This window comes from Lissotriton helveticus, chromosome 6 (assembly GCF_964261635.1).
Source record: "Lissotriton helveticus chromosome 6, aLisHel1.1, whole genome shotgun sequence".
NCBI lineage: Eukaryota > Metazoa > Chordata > Amphibia > Caudata > Salamandridae > Lissotriton > Lissotriton helveticus.
The window spans coordinates 229237068-229254732 of NC_136067.1; the positions used below are offsets into that span (position 1 = coordinate 229237068).

Genomic DNA, 17665 nt, shown 5'->3' on the forward strand with positions numbered 1-17665 from the left:
TATCCCGGACCCGCTGTTCGGGAGGATAAACCTGAAACTGCGCTGAGTCCAGAACCGCTCCGATGAAAAGGAGCTTCTGAGAGGGGCACAGGTGCGACTTCGGCACATTGAAGGAGAACCCCAGCTCGTGCAGGTGGTGAACCGCAGGTAGCGCCGGTGGGCCGGCAGGACAGGGATGTGGAAATAAGCGTCCTGCAAGTTCAACGCTACCATCCAGTCTCCTGGGTCCAGGGCAGCTAGGACCTGAGCCAGTGTCAGCATTTTGAACTTCTCCTTCCGGAGGAAGCCGTTGACGTTCCGGAGGTCCAAGATAGGGCGTAGGCCCCCTTTGCCCTTCTTGGGTACCAGAAAGTAGTGGGAGTAACAACCACACCCTACTTCTGGCCCAGGAACGCGCTCGATGGCCCCCTTGGCCAAGAGGGCCGTAACTTCGTCCTGCAGAAGTCGCAAATGATCCCCCGATACTCGGTGGTATTGCGGTGGCATGGCTGGAGGGGTTGTCTCGAAGGGGAGGGAGTAGCCCCTTCGGACAATTTGCAGCACCCACCTGTCCGAAGTGACAGTGTGCCAGTGGAGGAGGTGATGGCGAACCCTGCCCCCCACTGGCGACACATGGGCCTGAAAGCACGGACTAGGAGGGTTTTGAGGCGGATGCCGCGGGGGAAGGTGTGGACTGACCTCGCCGTTGACCCCGACCGCCGCCACGGCGGTTTCCACGGCCGCCACCGCGTTGGGTATTACCTTGCGGCGCGTGGCTGGCAGCACGTGTGGGAACACCCCTTCCGTGGCCACGAAAGGAGTGAAAAGCAGCCAATTGCTGGCACGGGGCCGAGAGGCCCAAGGACTTGGCCGTAGCCCTGGAGTCCTTAAAGCGCTCAAGCGCATGGTCTGCCTTGTCGCCAAAAAGGCGACGGCCATCAAACGGCATGTCCATCAGTGTATTCTGGACATCAGCCGAGAAGTTGGCGGATCTCAACCAGGCGATGAATCGCCACCGTTGTTGCCATCGCTCTGCCCAGTGAATCGGAGTGGTATCTAGTCCACACCAAATTAAATAACGTGCCGCATTTCGGCCCTCCACAAGGGCTTGGCAGAGTTTAGCCCGTACTTCCAACGGGCATTCTGGCATCATGTCCACGACCGTGTCCCACAAGGAGTGGGTGTAGCGGCCCAAGAGGCATGCAGTGTTGGAAGACTGCAGTCCCAAACTGCGGTCTTCTTTCCATATTCCATCTTGCCATATTGCTCATACCTCTTGGATTCCCTGTCAGGCGGAGCCGACGGGAATGCGGTCTGGGAATTTGAGGCCTGGATCACCAGGCTCTCAGGGGTGGGGTGGGTGGACAGGAAACAAGGGTCGCCCGGGTCCGGGCGTTGGCGTCTGGCCACGCTCCTATCTACAGGCGAACCTGTAGCGGGCTTGGACCAAGTGCCCAAAAGAACGTCGGTTAAGGCCTCGTTAAACGGCAGCAGAGGCTCGGCTGAGCATGACTGCGGCTTAAGGACCTCAGTGAGGAGGTTAGTCCTCACGGCCGCGACGGGGAGCTCAAGGCCCAAGGCCTTGGCCGCCCTCATCAACACCACACTGTAGGTTGCCCCCTCCTCCGTAGCCACGGTAGGAGGTGAGACAAAGCCAGTGTCCGGCGAAGATTCCAGACCACTGGCATCCCCAAGTTCACCTGTCCAGTCCTCCTGGGACTGACATTCACGTGTCAGAGGGTCCTCAGACCCCTCCCAATACTCCTCATCACCCATCTCCTGGTACTCAGGGTTAGAAAATGATGGGGCCGGTTCATGGAAAATGAATTCTCCGAACGGCGTCTGAAGCGGCGCCGGAACCGGGTCGAGGGAGGCATCGGGGACGGCGCCGGGGGGTGACACCTGAGGGACCGGTGCTGGGGAGGTCATTAAGTCCACTGGCGACGACCCGGATCCTGCGGGGGCCTGCGGCGCCGGGCCCGAAGGCGCCGGCGGCGTCGGAGCCGAAGCACCCCACGGCGTCAGGGCCGAAACCCGACCCGCTAGGGCCCCTAGACGGGTCTGCTGGGCCCGAAGGCGCCGCGGAGCCCGCCGGGGGAGTGAGGGACCTCATGGCCATGAGGAACCGCTCGATCTCCTCCTGCGTCGCGCGCGCGGGCCAGGGACGGGAGGGTATGGGGCCGGGTGCGGCGCCTGCGACTCCGATGGAGTCGCGTGGGCGGTGTCACCTGAACCCCCGGCCGCGTCGCGCGAGCGTCGGGGGGGGAGGCGGAAGAGCGATGACGTCTCTTCGACTTCTTGTGCTTACCGGACAACTTCGACCCAGAGGAGTGATGTCGACTCCCGAAGCTATGGTGGCTCGACCTCCGTGCGGAACGGGACCTCTCTCGGTGCGGGGCCGACTGCCATAGTTCGAGTCGCTTGCGGGACCGCTCCCGCCTAGCCTTCGAAGTCAGGGCCCGGCAGTCGGAACAGGTCTTATCGTCGTGGTCGACGCCAAGACAGTGGAGACACCGACGGTGAGGGTCCGTGACCGACATCAGTCGGTCACAATCCTCACAGTGCTTGAAACCTGGCATCCCTACTGGCACCGTTCGGAGTCGAAGACTCGAAAAAGAACGATCAAAAAAGATCAAAAACGTTTAGTCAAAAAAGACTAAGGTACCACTTTTTCCGGATCTGCGCTGCTGGCGCGGAAAAAAGAAGAACTGACGTCAGCACGCGGAGGCGGCGTCTAAGTACTCAGACGACATCATCACGGCGCCCACGATGCCGGACAGAGAGACGCAGACGACGTCTACTGACGCGCAAGGGTACTGCTACGCAAACATTTCCGGAGCCAGTCTGACGCCTGGGGATATTCTAAGGTAAGGAATCTATCACTAACGTGTCTCTTTCAGATACTCCTTTTCTCCTCATGCAGTCAGTCTACGGACTTTAATGACTCCGTATTTTAGGTTCCCTAAACTAAAGAGGCAGTAACTAGACTTCAGTGTACCTAAACTACCTTATAACGAAGTGTTTGACAATAAGCCCTACACTGGGACATCATCGGATATTAGGGAGAATCTATTCCATATACCCTCTCTTGTACCTTGAACTTTATCATATGCCATAAATGTGCATCTTGCAAAAAACAGACAAATGGTTTACTGTCAAACTGGAAATCAAATATACTGGCTTAACAGCCTGGACCTTCTTCAGAACGGTCGCTCCCCCACGCTCCTGATCACTTGCAGCTACGACGCTCTGTGCTTACGCATAATCGGTATCGTTACTACTGTAATTACCATAACTCTGTTTTGCCGATCCTCATAACATTCTAGCGCTTTTCACACGTAGCGCCGCACGAACTGATTGACATAATAGCGCGGCCTTGCTCAGGGTGTTGTGATTATTATTTCTATTGTCTGCATCGCTGAGGCTGTTGTGCATTTATTTCATTTGATTGCTCACTCGGCGCATTTGTGTGTTTGCTGCCCCTGTCTCGCTTTCCCTTTGACCCTCCATTTTGTTGTTGGTATCCCCTGGCCCGCCCCTCATCCCCGCTACCGCCTCCCTGCTGCCCCTCCCACGCTCCGCCCCCTTCACTCTCCATTTATGTCGGATGTCCACACGCGCAGCGTCCACGCGCTGCGGCCGCGCCGAAGGTGCGCCAAAGGTAAGCCCGTCTACGCCCGTCCGCGCCTGGCCGGCACACAGCGCCATACCCCCTGGCCCCAGTACCACCCACCCCACCCACATTACATACGACCCCTCCACCCTCTTAGCCCTAAACCCCGGCCGACTCCCCAACTGCGCCCAAGCCGCACCTGGACACACCCATGGACCCTTCACATGCAACTCCTGCAAGTATGACGGCACCAAGACCAACTCCTCATCCACCAACACCAAACAGAGATCTGACACCAACCACCTAAAATGCATCCTGCTCAACACCCGCTCGGTCCACAGACCCGCTATCGACCTTTGGAATCTACTAGACACCATCTCTCCGGACGTCGCCTTCCTAACAGAAACATGGATGAACGCCTCCTCAGCCCCAGACATCACCATCGCCATCCCGGAAGGCTACAAGATCATCCGAAAAGACCGCACCTACCAAACAGGAGGAGGCATCGCTATCGTCCATAAGAACTCCATCCGCATCTCAACCAGCTCAGACGTCAACCTCGCTAGCGCCGAACACCTTCACTTCCAGATCCACATCGACCCCAAGACCACACTCAGAGGCACCCTCCTCTACAGGCCACCAGGACCCCGTGCACAATTCAGTGAAGACATCACTGACTTTATCACCCCACACGCCCTCCCCTCCGAGGACTACATTCTATTGGGAGACCTCAATTTTCACCTGGAAAAGAGCAACAACAGCAACACCACCACCCTTCTGGACAATCTCGCCAACCTCGGACTCAAACAACTCGTCAATACCCCCACTCACTACGCAGGTCACACACTCGACCCTATCTTCACCTCCAGCAAACATATTTCCTTCAGTCACACCACAGTTCTCCAATGGACGGACCACAGCTGCGTTCACTTTGTTTACAATAAGACCACAACCCACAACCAGCCTCAACCTACCCTGCGAAGAAACTGGAACAAAATCTCCATCGACCAGATCTCCACATTGCTTCTTCAAAACCCCCCTGCCCACTCTTCAAACCCCAACCAAGCAGCCATTAACCTCACTCAATGGCTAACCAACAGCGCCGACAACCTAGCACCTTTGAAAAAACGTCAAATCAAACTAGGCAGCAAAAACGCCCCCTGGTTCAACGAGGATCTTAAGAAATCCAAGAAACTCTGTCGCTCCCTTGAGAAGGCCTGGAAAAAAGACCCAAACACCAACACCAGGGACGCCTTCAAAAACGCCACCCGCATACACCACCAATTGATCCGGACTGCCAAGAAAACCGCATTCAAAGACCGACTAGACAAAAACGCCCACAACAGCAAGGAATTATTCAACATCGTCAAAGAGTTTACCAACCCCACTGCCAACTCCAACGACATCACCCCCTCTCAAACCCTTTGCGACTCCCTAGCTTCGTTCTTCCACGACAAAATCGCAGACATCCACAACAGCTTCAACAATCAACCCGAAGACCAACCCACCCAACCCTCTGCCGTACCTTCACCCCCCTTGAACATCCTTAATGACTGGAACCCAATCTCCACTGAGGACACCATCCGCCTGATGAACTCCATCCACTCAGGATCCCCCACAGACCCATGCCCTCACCACATCTTCAACCAAGCAGACTCCATCATAGCACCACACCTCCGAGACGTCATCAACTGCTCCCTCAACTCCGGCACCTTCCCAGAAAGCTGGAAACACGCCGAACTCAGCGCCCTTCTGAAAAAACCCACAGCTGACCCCACCGAACTCAAAAACTACCGCCCCATCTCGCTCCTTCCATTCCCGGCCAAAGTCATCGAGAAAGCTGTCAACAACCAGCTCGCCGCCTTCCTCGAAGCCAACAAATCCCTCGACCCCTCAGTCCGGCTTCCGAGCCAAACACAGTACTGAAACCGCACTCATCGCAGCAACAGACGACATCAGAACCCTACTGGACAATGGAGACAGTCGCCCTCATCCTCCTCGACCTCTCCGCAGCCTTCGACACAGTCTGTCATATCACCCTGTTACAACGACTCAAACATCGGAATCCAAGGAAAAGCACTGGAATGGATCACCTCATTCCTTGCCGGAAGAACTCAAAGAGTACGCCTCCCACCATTCAAGTCAGAGGCCACGGAAGTCATCTGCGGCGTGCCACAAGGATCTTCACTCAGCCCCACCCTCTTCAACGTATACATGAGCCCCCTCGCGACCATCGCACGCCAACACAACCTCAACATCTCCTACGCTGATGACACTCAACTGATCCTCTCACTCACCAAAGACCCAAACATCGCCAAAACTAACCTACATGAAGGAATGAAAGAGGTAGCCGAATGGATGAAGTATAGCCGTCTGAAACTGAATTCAGACAAAACAGAAGTTCTTATCTTAGGTACCTCCCCTTCCGCCTGGGACGACTCTTGGTGGCCAGAGGCCCTTGGAAAAGCACCCATCCCGACGGACCACGCACGGAACCTAGGCGTCATCCTGGATTCCTCACTCTCGATGACCAGACAAGTCAACGCCGTCTCTTCATCTTGCTTCAACATTCTTCGCATGCTCAAAAAAACATTTCGCTGGATCCCCACCGAAACTAGAAAAACGGTCACCCACGCACTGGTTACAAGCCGCCTGGACTACGGAAACACCCTCTACGCCGGTACCACCGCAAAAATACAGAAAAAACTCCAACGCATCCAGAACGCATCAGCCAGACTCATATTAGACATCCCGCGTAAAGAACACATCTCTGGTCACCTGAAAAACCTCCACTGGCTCCCCGTCAATAAGAGGATAACTTTCCGCCTCCTCACCCACGCACACAAAGCTCTTTACGAACTTGGACCCGAATGCCTCAATACACGTCTTTCCTTCTACACCCCCCCCTGCCAGCTACGCTCTTCCAACTAAGCCCTCGCTGTTGTTCCCCGCGTCAACAAAACCACCATGGGAGGAAGATCATTCTCCTACCTAGCGGCCAAAACCTGGAACTCACTTCCCATGCACCTTCGCCTCACTCAAAACCACCTAGCATTCAGAAAGCAACTTAAAACCTGGATATTCGAGAAGTAATTCCCCACCCCTCTTCAAGCGCCATGAGACCCTCCGGGTATGTAGCGCGCTATATAAATCTATTGACTTAAGACCCATCTCTTCAGACGCTAACTACTGTTTGGGTTGTTACACTGTTACCCTACTTACCACAGCGCGGGGACACGCCTTGGGCGTAAACCAGGCGCTTTATAAAACTCCCTAACTAACTAACTTGACTTGACTAACATATCCCTTTATAAAGATCATATAAGCTTACAGGCATCCAGGAAGAGGCAATGAAGAACAACATTTATCTTCTTAATAAAAATATTTCCTTATACCGAAGCATCTGACATTCTGTTACAAAGCGCATTTCATTAATTTGTGGGGAAAAAATGCAATTCCTGTAACAGCAGGTGTAATACTGATGCGAAATAATTACTTACCTAAATGCTTTTGAAGAAAGGCCAATGAGGCTTTATTGATTATATCAATGGCTACGTGAGGATCTATGCTTCCTTTTAATTTGAAAATCTTTCCAACAAGTGTACCAGTCAAGAATGTAAAATCTGGAAAACTCTGATGTACAGCTCCTCTACAAATGAAATAAAGAGTTTACTTTAAGCTGGGGAGATACAAATGTACAGAACATTATCATGTATCAATAACATTCAGATAACTTCAGTCTTCTAAATGTGATAATTATCAATGGTGATAACAGTCTTTTTGATTCTAATTCTAAAATTAACAATTACCCCATTTTTTCATGAAACAGATGCGAACAATTAAAGGAGAAGCTATTTAATTATCTTCCATTTATCACCAGCTCACGTATATACCCAAGACAAATATATTATTTGTATTAGATTTTAATCCTGTTATGTAGTATTCCTGAAAAGAAAATCTAAATCTGGCATTTGAGTCCCCAAAACTCTGGCATGGTTGAAGCTATACAAGTGGCATGCAACACAATGGACTCTTCTTTGACAAGCTTCTTTTTTTTAAGTTTCTTAGCAGAACCTAACTAGGATATCTTCTTAGTTGCTAAACATAAAATGAAACCGAAAATAAAGCAGTTGTTAAAAATCACAATGGCTTGACAGAGGCGAAATAAAACCTGAAGTGCAGTAGCTACGGTAGTCACAGTAGTCACAGGAAGGCCACAAGTTTCAACTTGGACTATCCTTTTTTTACATATCACTTTTAGCAGAAAACTGAGCCCAAGATTAAATTCTTAGAAGTTAAAACGATCAAAATCAACTTATACATAACAACTAACACAAAAACATGGAATACATAAAAGGATGCGCCTCCCAGTGTCAGGATTTCTCCCAGGGACATTCTGTGAACTCTTGAACAGGAAGTCGTCGTAGCAATTTGCCCCTGAGGTTTTAGGCTAGGTGTAGTAAATGACCATCTTATGCATGGCGTACCGCCAGATCTTTTCTTTGACTGTTCTTGCTGGCTGTAGAACTCTGTGCACTTTACCCCGCTAACCACAGGTAAAGTACCTGCTCTCCTTTCAACAAAATGAAATTGGTATACCCTCGACTGGCGTATTTAACTTACTAATAAGTCCCTAGTATATGGTACTAAGTGTAATCATGGCCTGTAAGTTAAATTCCACTAGCAGACTGCAGCACCCATTGTGCCACCCATTACAGTGGCAATATAAAACATGGCTTCAAGCCTACCACAGCCGCTTTTAAGATGCAATACAACCTGTCAAAATACACTCTTGACAGGTCAAAATCTTCCTTTGAAATATTAATCGGTCACCCCCATGTAGGCCCATAAGGCAGGGAGCCTGGGATTTAAAAAGGACACAAATATGCAATGTTACACATATCCTTACAGTGAAAAAGCCCACAAACTTATTTTAACTGTAGTAGGATTGGCTGATCCATTGGAAAGTATTGGGAGGCAATATTACATTTAATAATGTTATCTCTGATTAATAAACAATTTGAAAGATCAGTCGGGCTCTTTGAAATATTTAATAAAAGCTTAATTCACTGCTTTAGAGGGGCCACAGAGGAAGGGCTGCTCATTTACCTGGCCACACTCCTTGTGTGGGCACACAGGCTCTCACAAGGGAAGAAAGATTAGCCATCATGGATTTAGGCAGAGCGGCGCTGTGGGAATGTTTCCTGTTTGAAAGTGCTGCAAACGTGGAGAAGGTTACTCCTGGGAACATTTATCATATTTGGAAGTGCTCTAAAAGTGGGGAAGGTTACTCTTGGGAACATTTATCCTATTGGTTGAGGGAGGGGGAGATCAGGACTGCCAGAGTCTCCTCGCACAATGGCTCCAGGCATAGATATAAAACCCACAGCACTCTCCTCAGAACACTACTGGACCTGTGGAAGATAAAAAGAGGACAAAACTTGCTGTCTGAGCCTTGTAAAGGGCCTACAAGACTGAACCTGCTTTCCTTCTTGTACCGAGGACAAAGTAGGCACTCCAAGGATCAGACTATGGACCTCCTGTTTAAGCTACATGGAAGGGACACAACAAGAGACCTTAGGTTTCAGGAGTTATATAGTTAGGAATTCGTTTTTAAAAAACCTTTGAAATTCACTCAAAAACTATACGTTTTAGTGGTGTTATAGTTAGCTGGACATTTTACTCATACAAAACCAAGTTGTACTCACTATATTACGCGCACCCGCAATCCACTGCTGATGTCACATATTAGATCATTCATGACATGGTCAGTGACATCACTGATGACATCTCAAATGACAAAACTGATGACATCACTGATGACATCATCCAGTGAATGTGGTTTGCTTCGTTATTTAAATATGCATTATATATATAGCAATTTACATTGAAGAATGAGTGGATATATATATAAATAAATATTTGGATGGAGGATTTAGTAGCAGTGTAATTGACTGTTTACTTGACCAATTTATAATGTCTCACTAAATATAGTGGATAGTGACTAAACTGCGTGAATATCTGTATCACTGTCAGTTGTTGTGTAAACTGATTCTACAGTTGGTTACTAGCTATGTGAAAGTCTATATTAGTTATTGATTAGTTAACTGAGTATTTGTATGGGAGTGTGAAAGTGTGTGTGGTTCGGTGGGGGGTGTGTGACTGTCCAAAGATGTGTGAATAGTTGATTCAGTAGATATATGAAGTTAAAACTACATGTTCTAACAGTTTGGGTGAGGGAATCTCTTTATGGGTGTGGTGATTAGCATATCTATTTCTCAAAGGTACAGGTCAACAAACTAGAAAAATAAAAGGCAGTGTATGTGTCAGTTGTTGTATATAAATAAGTATACATAAGACAATGATTGTGTGAGTGACTGTATGGATAACTATACTTGTAATAATGATTTTATAATTCACTAAGTATGACTTACTATCTAAATGAATAGAAGAAGTGGTGTTTGTATAAGTGTTTTGCTAAGTAAATATGTAAGTATGATCCATTGTTTGCATAAGTGAGTAGGATGACTTCATATGTGAATAGGACGCGTGCTGTTGTTTAATGTCGATATAGATGTATAAGTATTTTTGATAGTGTTCTATTGTTCATTGACAGCCTGTATGAGTGAATCCATAGGTAAGTGATTAGATGTGTGTATACATCTATGAATCACTGAGTGGATTTTTAGATACTTGTATTGCTGTGACAATGGATTTAAATATGATACTCTGTATTTTACAAACAGTGATGAAAAATTGTAATAGTGTATGAAAAGGTGTATGTGATTGTCACGTGGATGATGTCATAAGTGATGTCATCAGTGATGTCACTTGAGATGTCATCAGTGATGTCACTGACCATGTCCTGAATGATCTAATATGTGACATCATCAGCAGTGGATTGCGGGTGCGCGAAATATAGTTAGTACAACTAACTATATAGGAGCAATTTCATTGGTTTTGTATGAGTAAAATGTCCAGCTAACTATAACACCACTAAAACTTATAGTTTTTTGAGTGAATTTCAAAGGTTTTTTTAAAACAAATTCCTAACTACATAACTCCTAAAACCTATGGTTTTTTCAGTGAATTTCAAAGGTTTTTTTAAATGCTAATTCCTAACTATATAAGGCCTGAAACCTATGGTTTTTTCAGTGAATTTCAAAGGTTTTTTAAATGCTGATTCCTAACTATACAAGGCCTGAAACCTATGGTTTTTTCAGTGAATTTCAAAGGTTTTTTAAATGCCAATTCCTAACTATAACTGGTGTGTAACCTATGGTTTTTTCAGTATATATATATATATATATATATATATATATATATATATATATATATATATATATAATATATCTATGGCAAAATGAAAACCCTCATTTTGTTCCTTTTCAAATTAAATGTATTAAGTGTTACCACTTTATTCCAATCAAGATGAATTCAGTTGTGCCATATATTTGTCATGAGTAAGACTGTTAGCGTTCTAGTTGTTCTTTAGAACACTCTGGGACATTGTCATTGGGCTATAGTTGGGCTACATCTGGCTGACATTTGGGCTACATTTGGGCTCTTTTGTCTCTGGTGGCCATCTTGGGAGACTGCATATCAGAATTTTTTTAATGAAATATAAGAGGATTTGAGAAGTCACTCAAAATGTGCCCTAATTTTTCTTTCTTCAGCACTAATCATAATTTCTATGGCAAAATGAACCCCCTCATTTTGTTCCTTTGCAAATTAAATGTTTTAAGTGTTAACACTTTATTCCAATCAAGATGACTTCAGGTGTGCCATACTTTTGTCATAAGTAAGACTGTTAGCGCTCTAGTTGTTCTTTAGAACACTCTGGGACATTGTCATTGGGCTATACTTGGGCTACATCTGGCTGATATTTGGGCTACATTTTTTTTTGTCTCTGGTGGCCATCTTTGGGCTACATTGGGCTGCATTTGGGCTCTAACATATATATAGCCCAATGTAGCCCAATATATATTTTTTCAAAGTTAATTTTCGTAAAAACCACTGGAGCACATATCTTGAGACATAGCAAAGGCACATCGGGCTACCAGTACCTACAATTTTGCCAAGTTTGGTGGAAAACCATTCAGCCGTTCGGGCTAAAAGTGAGTCCAACCGCCCTATGGAAATTAACATGGGGAAAACACGTTTTGGGACCCCCCTTTTATCTCGGCCCCCGCTTGACGAATCCCCCCCAAACTTTCAGGGAAGAAGCGGAGCGCCGCGAGGCAAAGTTAAGGAAAATTTCAGGAAGATTCCTCAACCGGCGCCAAAGTTATTCCCAATAGAATGTTGCGATTTCCCTATGGAAAACAATCCTAACTATATATACCTACTGGCTATCGCCAGTAGGAGATATATATATATATATATATATATATATATATATATATATATATATATATATATACATACTTTTTTCTTATGCCATTTGTTACCAACTTGAGCTCTTATCTAAGAGACACAACAGACCTCCTAAAACACCTTGAGGATTTATCTTGGCAACCAAACTTTCTTTTGGTCACGATGGACGTCGTATCTCTATATACGAATATTGATAATGAGATTGGCCTAAATGCGTGTGCATTGTTCCTGAAAGAACGTGATATCCAGTTCAATAGACATAACCAGATGCTAATAGACATGATAGAAATGTGTCTAACACAAAACATCTTTTTGTTCGGGGAAGAGATATACCAACAAGTCCATGGATATGCCATGGGTTTCTCTTTCAGCCCGGCATACGCGTGTCTCACAATGGGATGGTGGGAGCAGCAGGTGGCTTGGCACCCGGACAATGATGTGTATGTGGAAAAAATTGCAAAATGGACAAGGTATATAGATGACCTTTTTATTGTGTGGGAAGGAACAAGTGAAGAATTTGAAAAGTATTTCCAAATCCTTAATTCCTCGACCATCAGGTTCACATACCAAATAAGCAAGGACAAAGCCACCTTCCTTGATACGGAGATCTATATCCGGAACAGAGTAGAAACCACACTACACAGGAAAGAAACTGCCACCAACTCTACTTTACATTTCGAAAGCTTCCATAAACCATCCGTAAAGGAAAACATATCGTATGGTGAATTTCTCAGACTACGTTCAGAGGAAAGTGAATGGATGAAAACAAGTAAAGCTATGGCACAAAGATTCAAAAGCGGAGGTTATAACAAAAACACCCTAGTAAAAGGATGGCAAAGAGCAAACAAGAAAAATCGAAAGGATGCTCGAACAACTAAACCGGAAATAAAAAATACCACGAATGAGTTGAAACCGGAAAAAAGAGAAATAAGATTGATCCTAGATTATACTAGGGAATCCAAACAAATTGGTAACATCCTAAGAAAAAACTGGAAATTGTTGCACCTAGACCAAACAACTGGCAAAATAATGGGAAAACATCCCTTAGTCACGTTCAGGAGAGCAAGGAACTTAAGAGACAGACTGATACAGAGCCACCACCATGACCATACAAAAAAGAAAAAAGGAATCCAATGGCTGAATACCAAGGGATTTATAAAATGTCAACATTGCAAGATATGCCAAATTGCAGTAAACAAGAAGGAAGTAATGTTACCCAATAAAAAAATGTGGCAGATAAGACAATTGATTGACTGCACAAGTACACATGTTGTATACGTGATCGAATGCCCGTGCTCACTAAAATACATTGGCAGCACCAAAAATTAATTCAAAAAGCGCATTTGGGAGCATGTGAGAGCAACGACAAACAAAGATAGGAGCAATGCAGTCGCCAAACATATGGAGGTGACGCATAACAGTGATTGGAAACTCCTAAAAGTCTATGCACTCGAATGTATTTTGCCACATGAGAGGGGAGGAGATCAGGAACGAAAACTGAGATGCAGAGAATCAAGACAAATCCTGAATTTTCGAACAATGACCCCATGGGGATTAAATCAGAGTGAAGAACTTTATGTACATTTATAAGTCTTCCGTGGAGGGGTATAATTGAAAACGTTTGATCCTTGTTTTCAAAAAGGAGACAGCAGTAGTAACAATACAAAAATAACAATAGACACTGACAATATGAACTAATGTAGATACGTTATAATACTGATGGGTAATGATATGAGGCATTGAGCAAGCATGTGTGATATAGGCGGCCTTTTATCTACACAGACAGTGATATGTGCAGTATGTAGCCCTAACTGAGTTGTTTAAAAATTAAGGTTAACCTTAGTGGTCTAGATGCACGTTAGATGTTTTGCGAACACCAATTGCTATAAATCAAAGAGTTAGGATTGTAACTACTTGTTGAATTATGTAAATCTTTATAGCCCACCAGAGGGCATGATCCTGAGAATACTACGTTGACAAGCAAGTGGATGTTAAAAACGCAAATTGGTGTTTGATATGCCCACTAGAGGGCGAGATCGTCGATTATCCAAGAATAACGCGACACTTATGTAGTGCATGAAGAGATTAGACCACTGTATAAACTTTTAGGGAGAATGATATACTAGACGAATCTGTATACACACAATTTCCACCTGCCGCAATGATAAATCAATGCCGATAAATGTTAAATGTAAATTATATGTTAAAAACTACAATTCCCATCTAACTTCCTGTAAAACCTACAGGAAGTGAGATCACTATCAGAGAGTTGCTGATGGGTCCTTCGTAATATAGGAGGGGCATGAACTTTGTTGCACTAACCGTGAACAAGCGACATTTGGTTGCGAAACGCGTTGGTTTTTTACTTCAATTTGCTGGAGTGATGACAACAAAATAAAAAGATTGGGAAGAAACCTTTGTGAGTGCTGACTTAGTCTCTTGGTAAAAGAGAGTTGTGGAATATATATATTACCTACTGGCGATAGCCAGTAGGTATATATAGTTAGGATTGTTTTCCATAGGGAAATCGCAACATTCTATTGGGAATAACTTTGGCGCCGGTTGAGGAATCTTCCTGAAATTTTCCTTAACTTTGCCTCGCGGCGCTCCGGTCCTTCCCTGAAAGTTTGGGGGGGGATTCGTCAAGCGGGGGCTGAGATGAAAGGGGGGTCCCAAAACGTGTTTTCCCCATGTTAATTTCCATAGGGCGGTTGGACTCACTTTTAGCCCAACCTGCTGAATGGTTTTCCACCAAACTTGGCAAAATTGCAGGGACTGGTAGCCCGATGTGCCTTTGCTATGTCTCAAGATATGTGCTCCAGTGGTTTTTACGAAAATTAACTTTGAAAAAATATATATTGGGCTATATATATATGTTAGAGCCCAAATGTAGCCCAAAGCTGGCCACCAGAGACAAAAAAAACAAATTTAGCCCAAATATCAGCCAGATGTAGCCCTACTATAGCCCAATGACAGAATGTCCCAGAGTGTTCTAAAGAACAACTAGAGCGCTAACAGTCTTACTTATGACAAAAGTATGGCACACCTGAAGTCATCTTGATTGGAATAAAGTGTTAACACTTAAAACATTTAATTTGCAAAGGAACAAAATGAGGGGGTTCATTTTGCCATAGAAATTATGATTAGTGCTGAAGAAAGAAAAATTAGGTCACATTTTGAGTGACTTCTCAAATCCTCTTATATTTCATTAAAAAAATTCTGATATGCAGTCTCCCAAGATGGCCACCAGAGACAAAAGAGCCTGTGCTTAAAAACTCTGTTAGCAAAGCAGGCATTTGAGATTTAAAAAACGTTTTAATATATAAAAACGTTATCCGCTAATAGAATTAGCATTTAAAAAACCTTTGAAATTCACTGAAAAAAACCATAGGTTTCAGGCCTTATATAGTTAGGAATTAGCATTTAAAAAACCTTTGAAATTCGATCAGAATTATCCGGTTGCCAGGCATTTTCAGAATAAACATCTAGGCATACCTGATAAGCTCCAATTCTTTTTAATTGATTGTGACGAAGTCTCAAGGAGAGGAGGTGACCGTGAGGCCAAACTCCGTCTCCTTGAGAAGAGATACATCTTGGAGCTTAATGCGAAAAATCCTAATGGCCTCAATGACAGGGAAGATCTCTATACTTGTCTCTAGGATTAATCAGTATGTCCATAAGACCTGTCCGGATTCATTGAGTAATTTCTATTCCCCATGTGTTGTTTCTATTCTGTATATATTAAGAAATAATTTTTAAACTACAAAATTAAGTACCTTTTTTAGAAAATCTTTTCTATGACTTTATTCTGGAATCATCCGTCATAACACTTGCACTTTATTGCTAATTTTGCACCATCACTATATGCACTTTTCATATTTCTAGCAGACATTGTGACTGGCCCACTTGGGCTCTATTTAGATTTTGTGTAAACGTTGTCTCATGATTTTGGACCAACGCTGCTGTTTTGAATATGAGCATATCATTTTTGACTTTTTACACAAAACCGGATATTTGGATTTGACATAAAATAATGGGCCAATGCTCGTGTACATAGATAAAATTATTTGTCGTGTATATATAGTGTTTTTTTACCGGTTTGTGTCTTGTAAATATGCGCTTTCATTTATAAACTGTACATCTGATTTTATTAATTGTGAAACATTGCTGAGCAAAAACTAGGTGTTTCATTAGGGCATTCTTTATTGATTGCACAAACGCAGCGTTTTTAATGTAAAGTATTTTTTCCATTTCCATGATACAATCTCATGCACTGTCACTTTAAATGCTCTGCTCACGGTCATGCAGTTTGTCATGTGATCAAGCCTTCTCGAAGGCGAAACGCGTCATGGCGGCAGCGCTGGCTTTATCTAATTAAACCACCTTTGCACCAGCACCTTTGGGTCTACTCTGTTGCTTTTTATCCGGCATTTTTGTCTTCTAAGTGACACATATACATATACATATACATATACATATACATATACATATACATATACATATATATATATATATAAGCTCAATCCCTCCCGGTCTGGAAAATAAGGACTGCACACACGGGAATCTTAGATTTCCAACAGCAACTTTACTTGCACAGACGCGTTTCGGAAGCTGCGCTTCCTTCCTCAATGTAGTTACATCGCACCGCGCTTGTAGGCGCCATTTTATTTCCAAAACACACAGGTCAAAGTGTGGGACATAAAGAGAGGACTGACGCATGAGCGCCATACTGTTAGTACAAAAAGTCATAAGTACTAAGTCGATGTTATATCGATTTTTACAAAATAGCAGATCTATAATAGAAACATGCATATTGAGAAAAACAATGAGAAACCTAATTCTCATATTACGCCGTGGATCGGCAAATGTCCTCTCATATTCTCATATTTGGGCAGGAAACAAAATCTTGCCGTGGATCGGCCTATGGCAACCGTTCTGGTTGCCCTTTTATTCAATTCCCAAAACCCATTACTTGATACTATCCCACTCAATGCATCCTGTGTCATTCATTGGAGTAATAAAAGTACAAAAAATTTTCAATGTCACTAACAAACTCTTACAAAATCCACAAATATACATACTCAAAGCATTATGTCCATTTCATAGAAGGAGATCATCGATTACTCTCATAAATTATACATCATCTATGGTAAAAACCCTAGAAGATAACAAAATACATGTTCATATGAGTCACAGTTACATGTTGTTTAACTACCTAAATGTACAGCTAATTCCTCCCCACAATTAAGTCCTCCAGGGGTTTTAGTCTGACAATCTATAATATGCCGAGATTCTAATCTGCGCAATTTCTGCAACTTATCTCCTCCCCTGATGTTATCAGAGATAGCGTCCAAGCAATAATATTGTAGAAGACTTCTGTCGCTATTATGTTTGATGGAGAAATGTCTTGCGACTGGATATGAGAAGTCCCTATTTGCTATGGCCCTCATATGTTCCAGAATGCGCAACTTAACGGGATTGATAGTACTCCCTATGTACTTAAGCCCGCATGGGCATTTCAGGCAGTATACCGCAAATGGCGTGCTACATGTTAGAAACAGATTGATTTTCTTTTGTCTACACCCTATGATGTCATATGTATAAACCCTTTTACTATTGGCACAGGCCTTGCAGCGTCCACAAGGAAAAAAGCCTTTTGCATTTTTAAGCTTTCCTGTCTTAGTTGGAATTGGTGAC

At 44.4% G+C, this 17665-nt stretch overlaps 1 protein-coding gene across 3 annotated transcripts in view; it reads right to left on the minus strand.

Annotated features, from left to right (window-relative positions):
* PLA2G7 (phospholipase A2 group VII) overlaps nucleotides 1-17665 on the minus strand; it is a 324365-nt gene that overhangs the window by 42134 nt on the left and 264566 nt on the right. For all 3 annotated transcript variants that reach the window (XM_078647671.1, XM_078647670.1, XM_078647672.1), the window contains exon 10: nucleotides 7093-7241. In XM_078647671.1, coding sequence (XP_078503797.1) covers nucleotides 7093-7241 — 149 coding nt within the window. The remainder of the gene's footprint in view (nucleotides 1-7092; nucleotides 7242-17665) is intronic.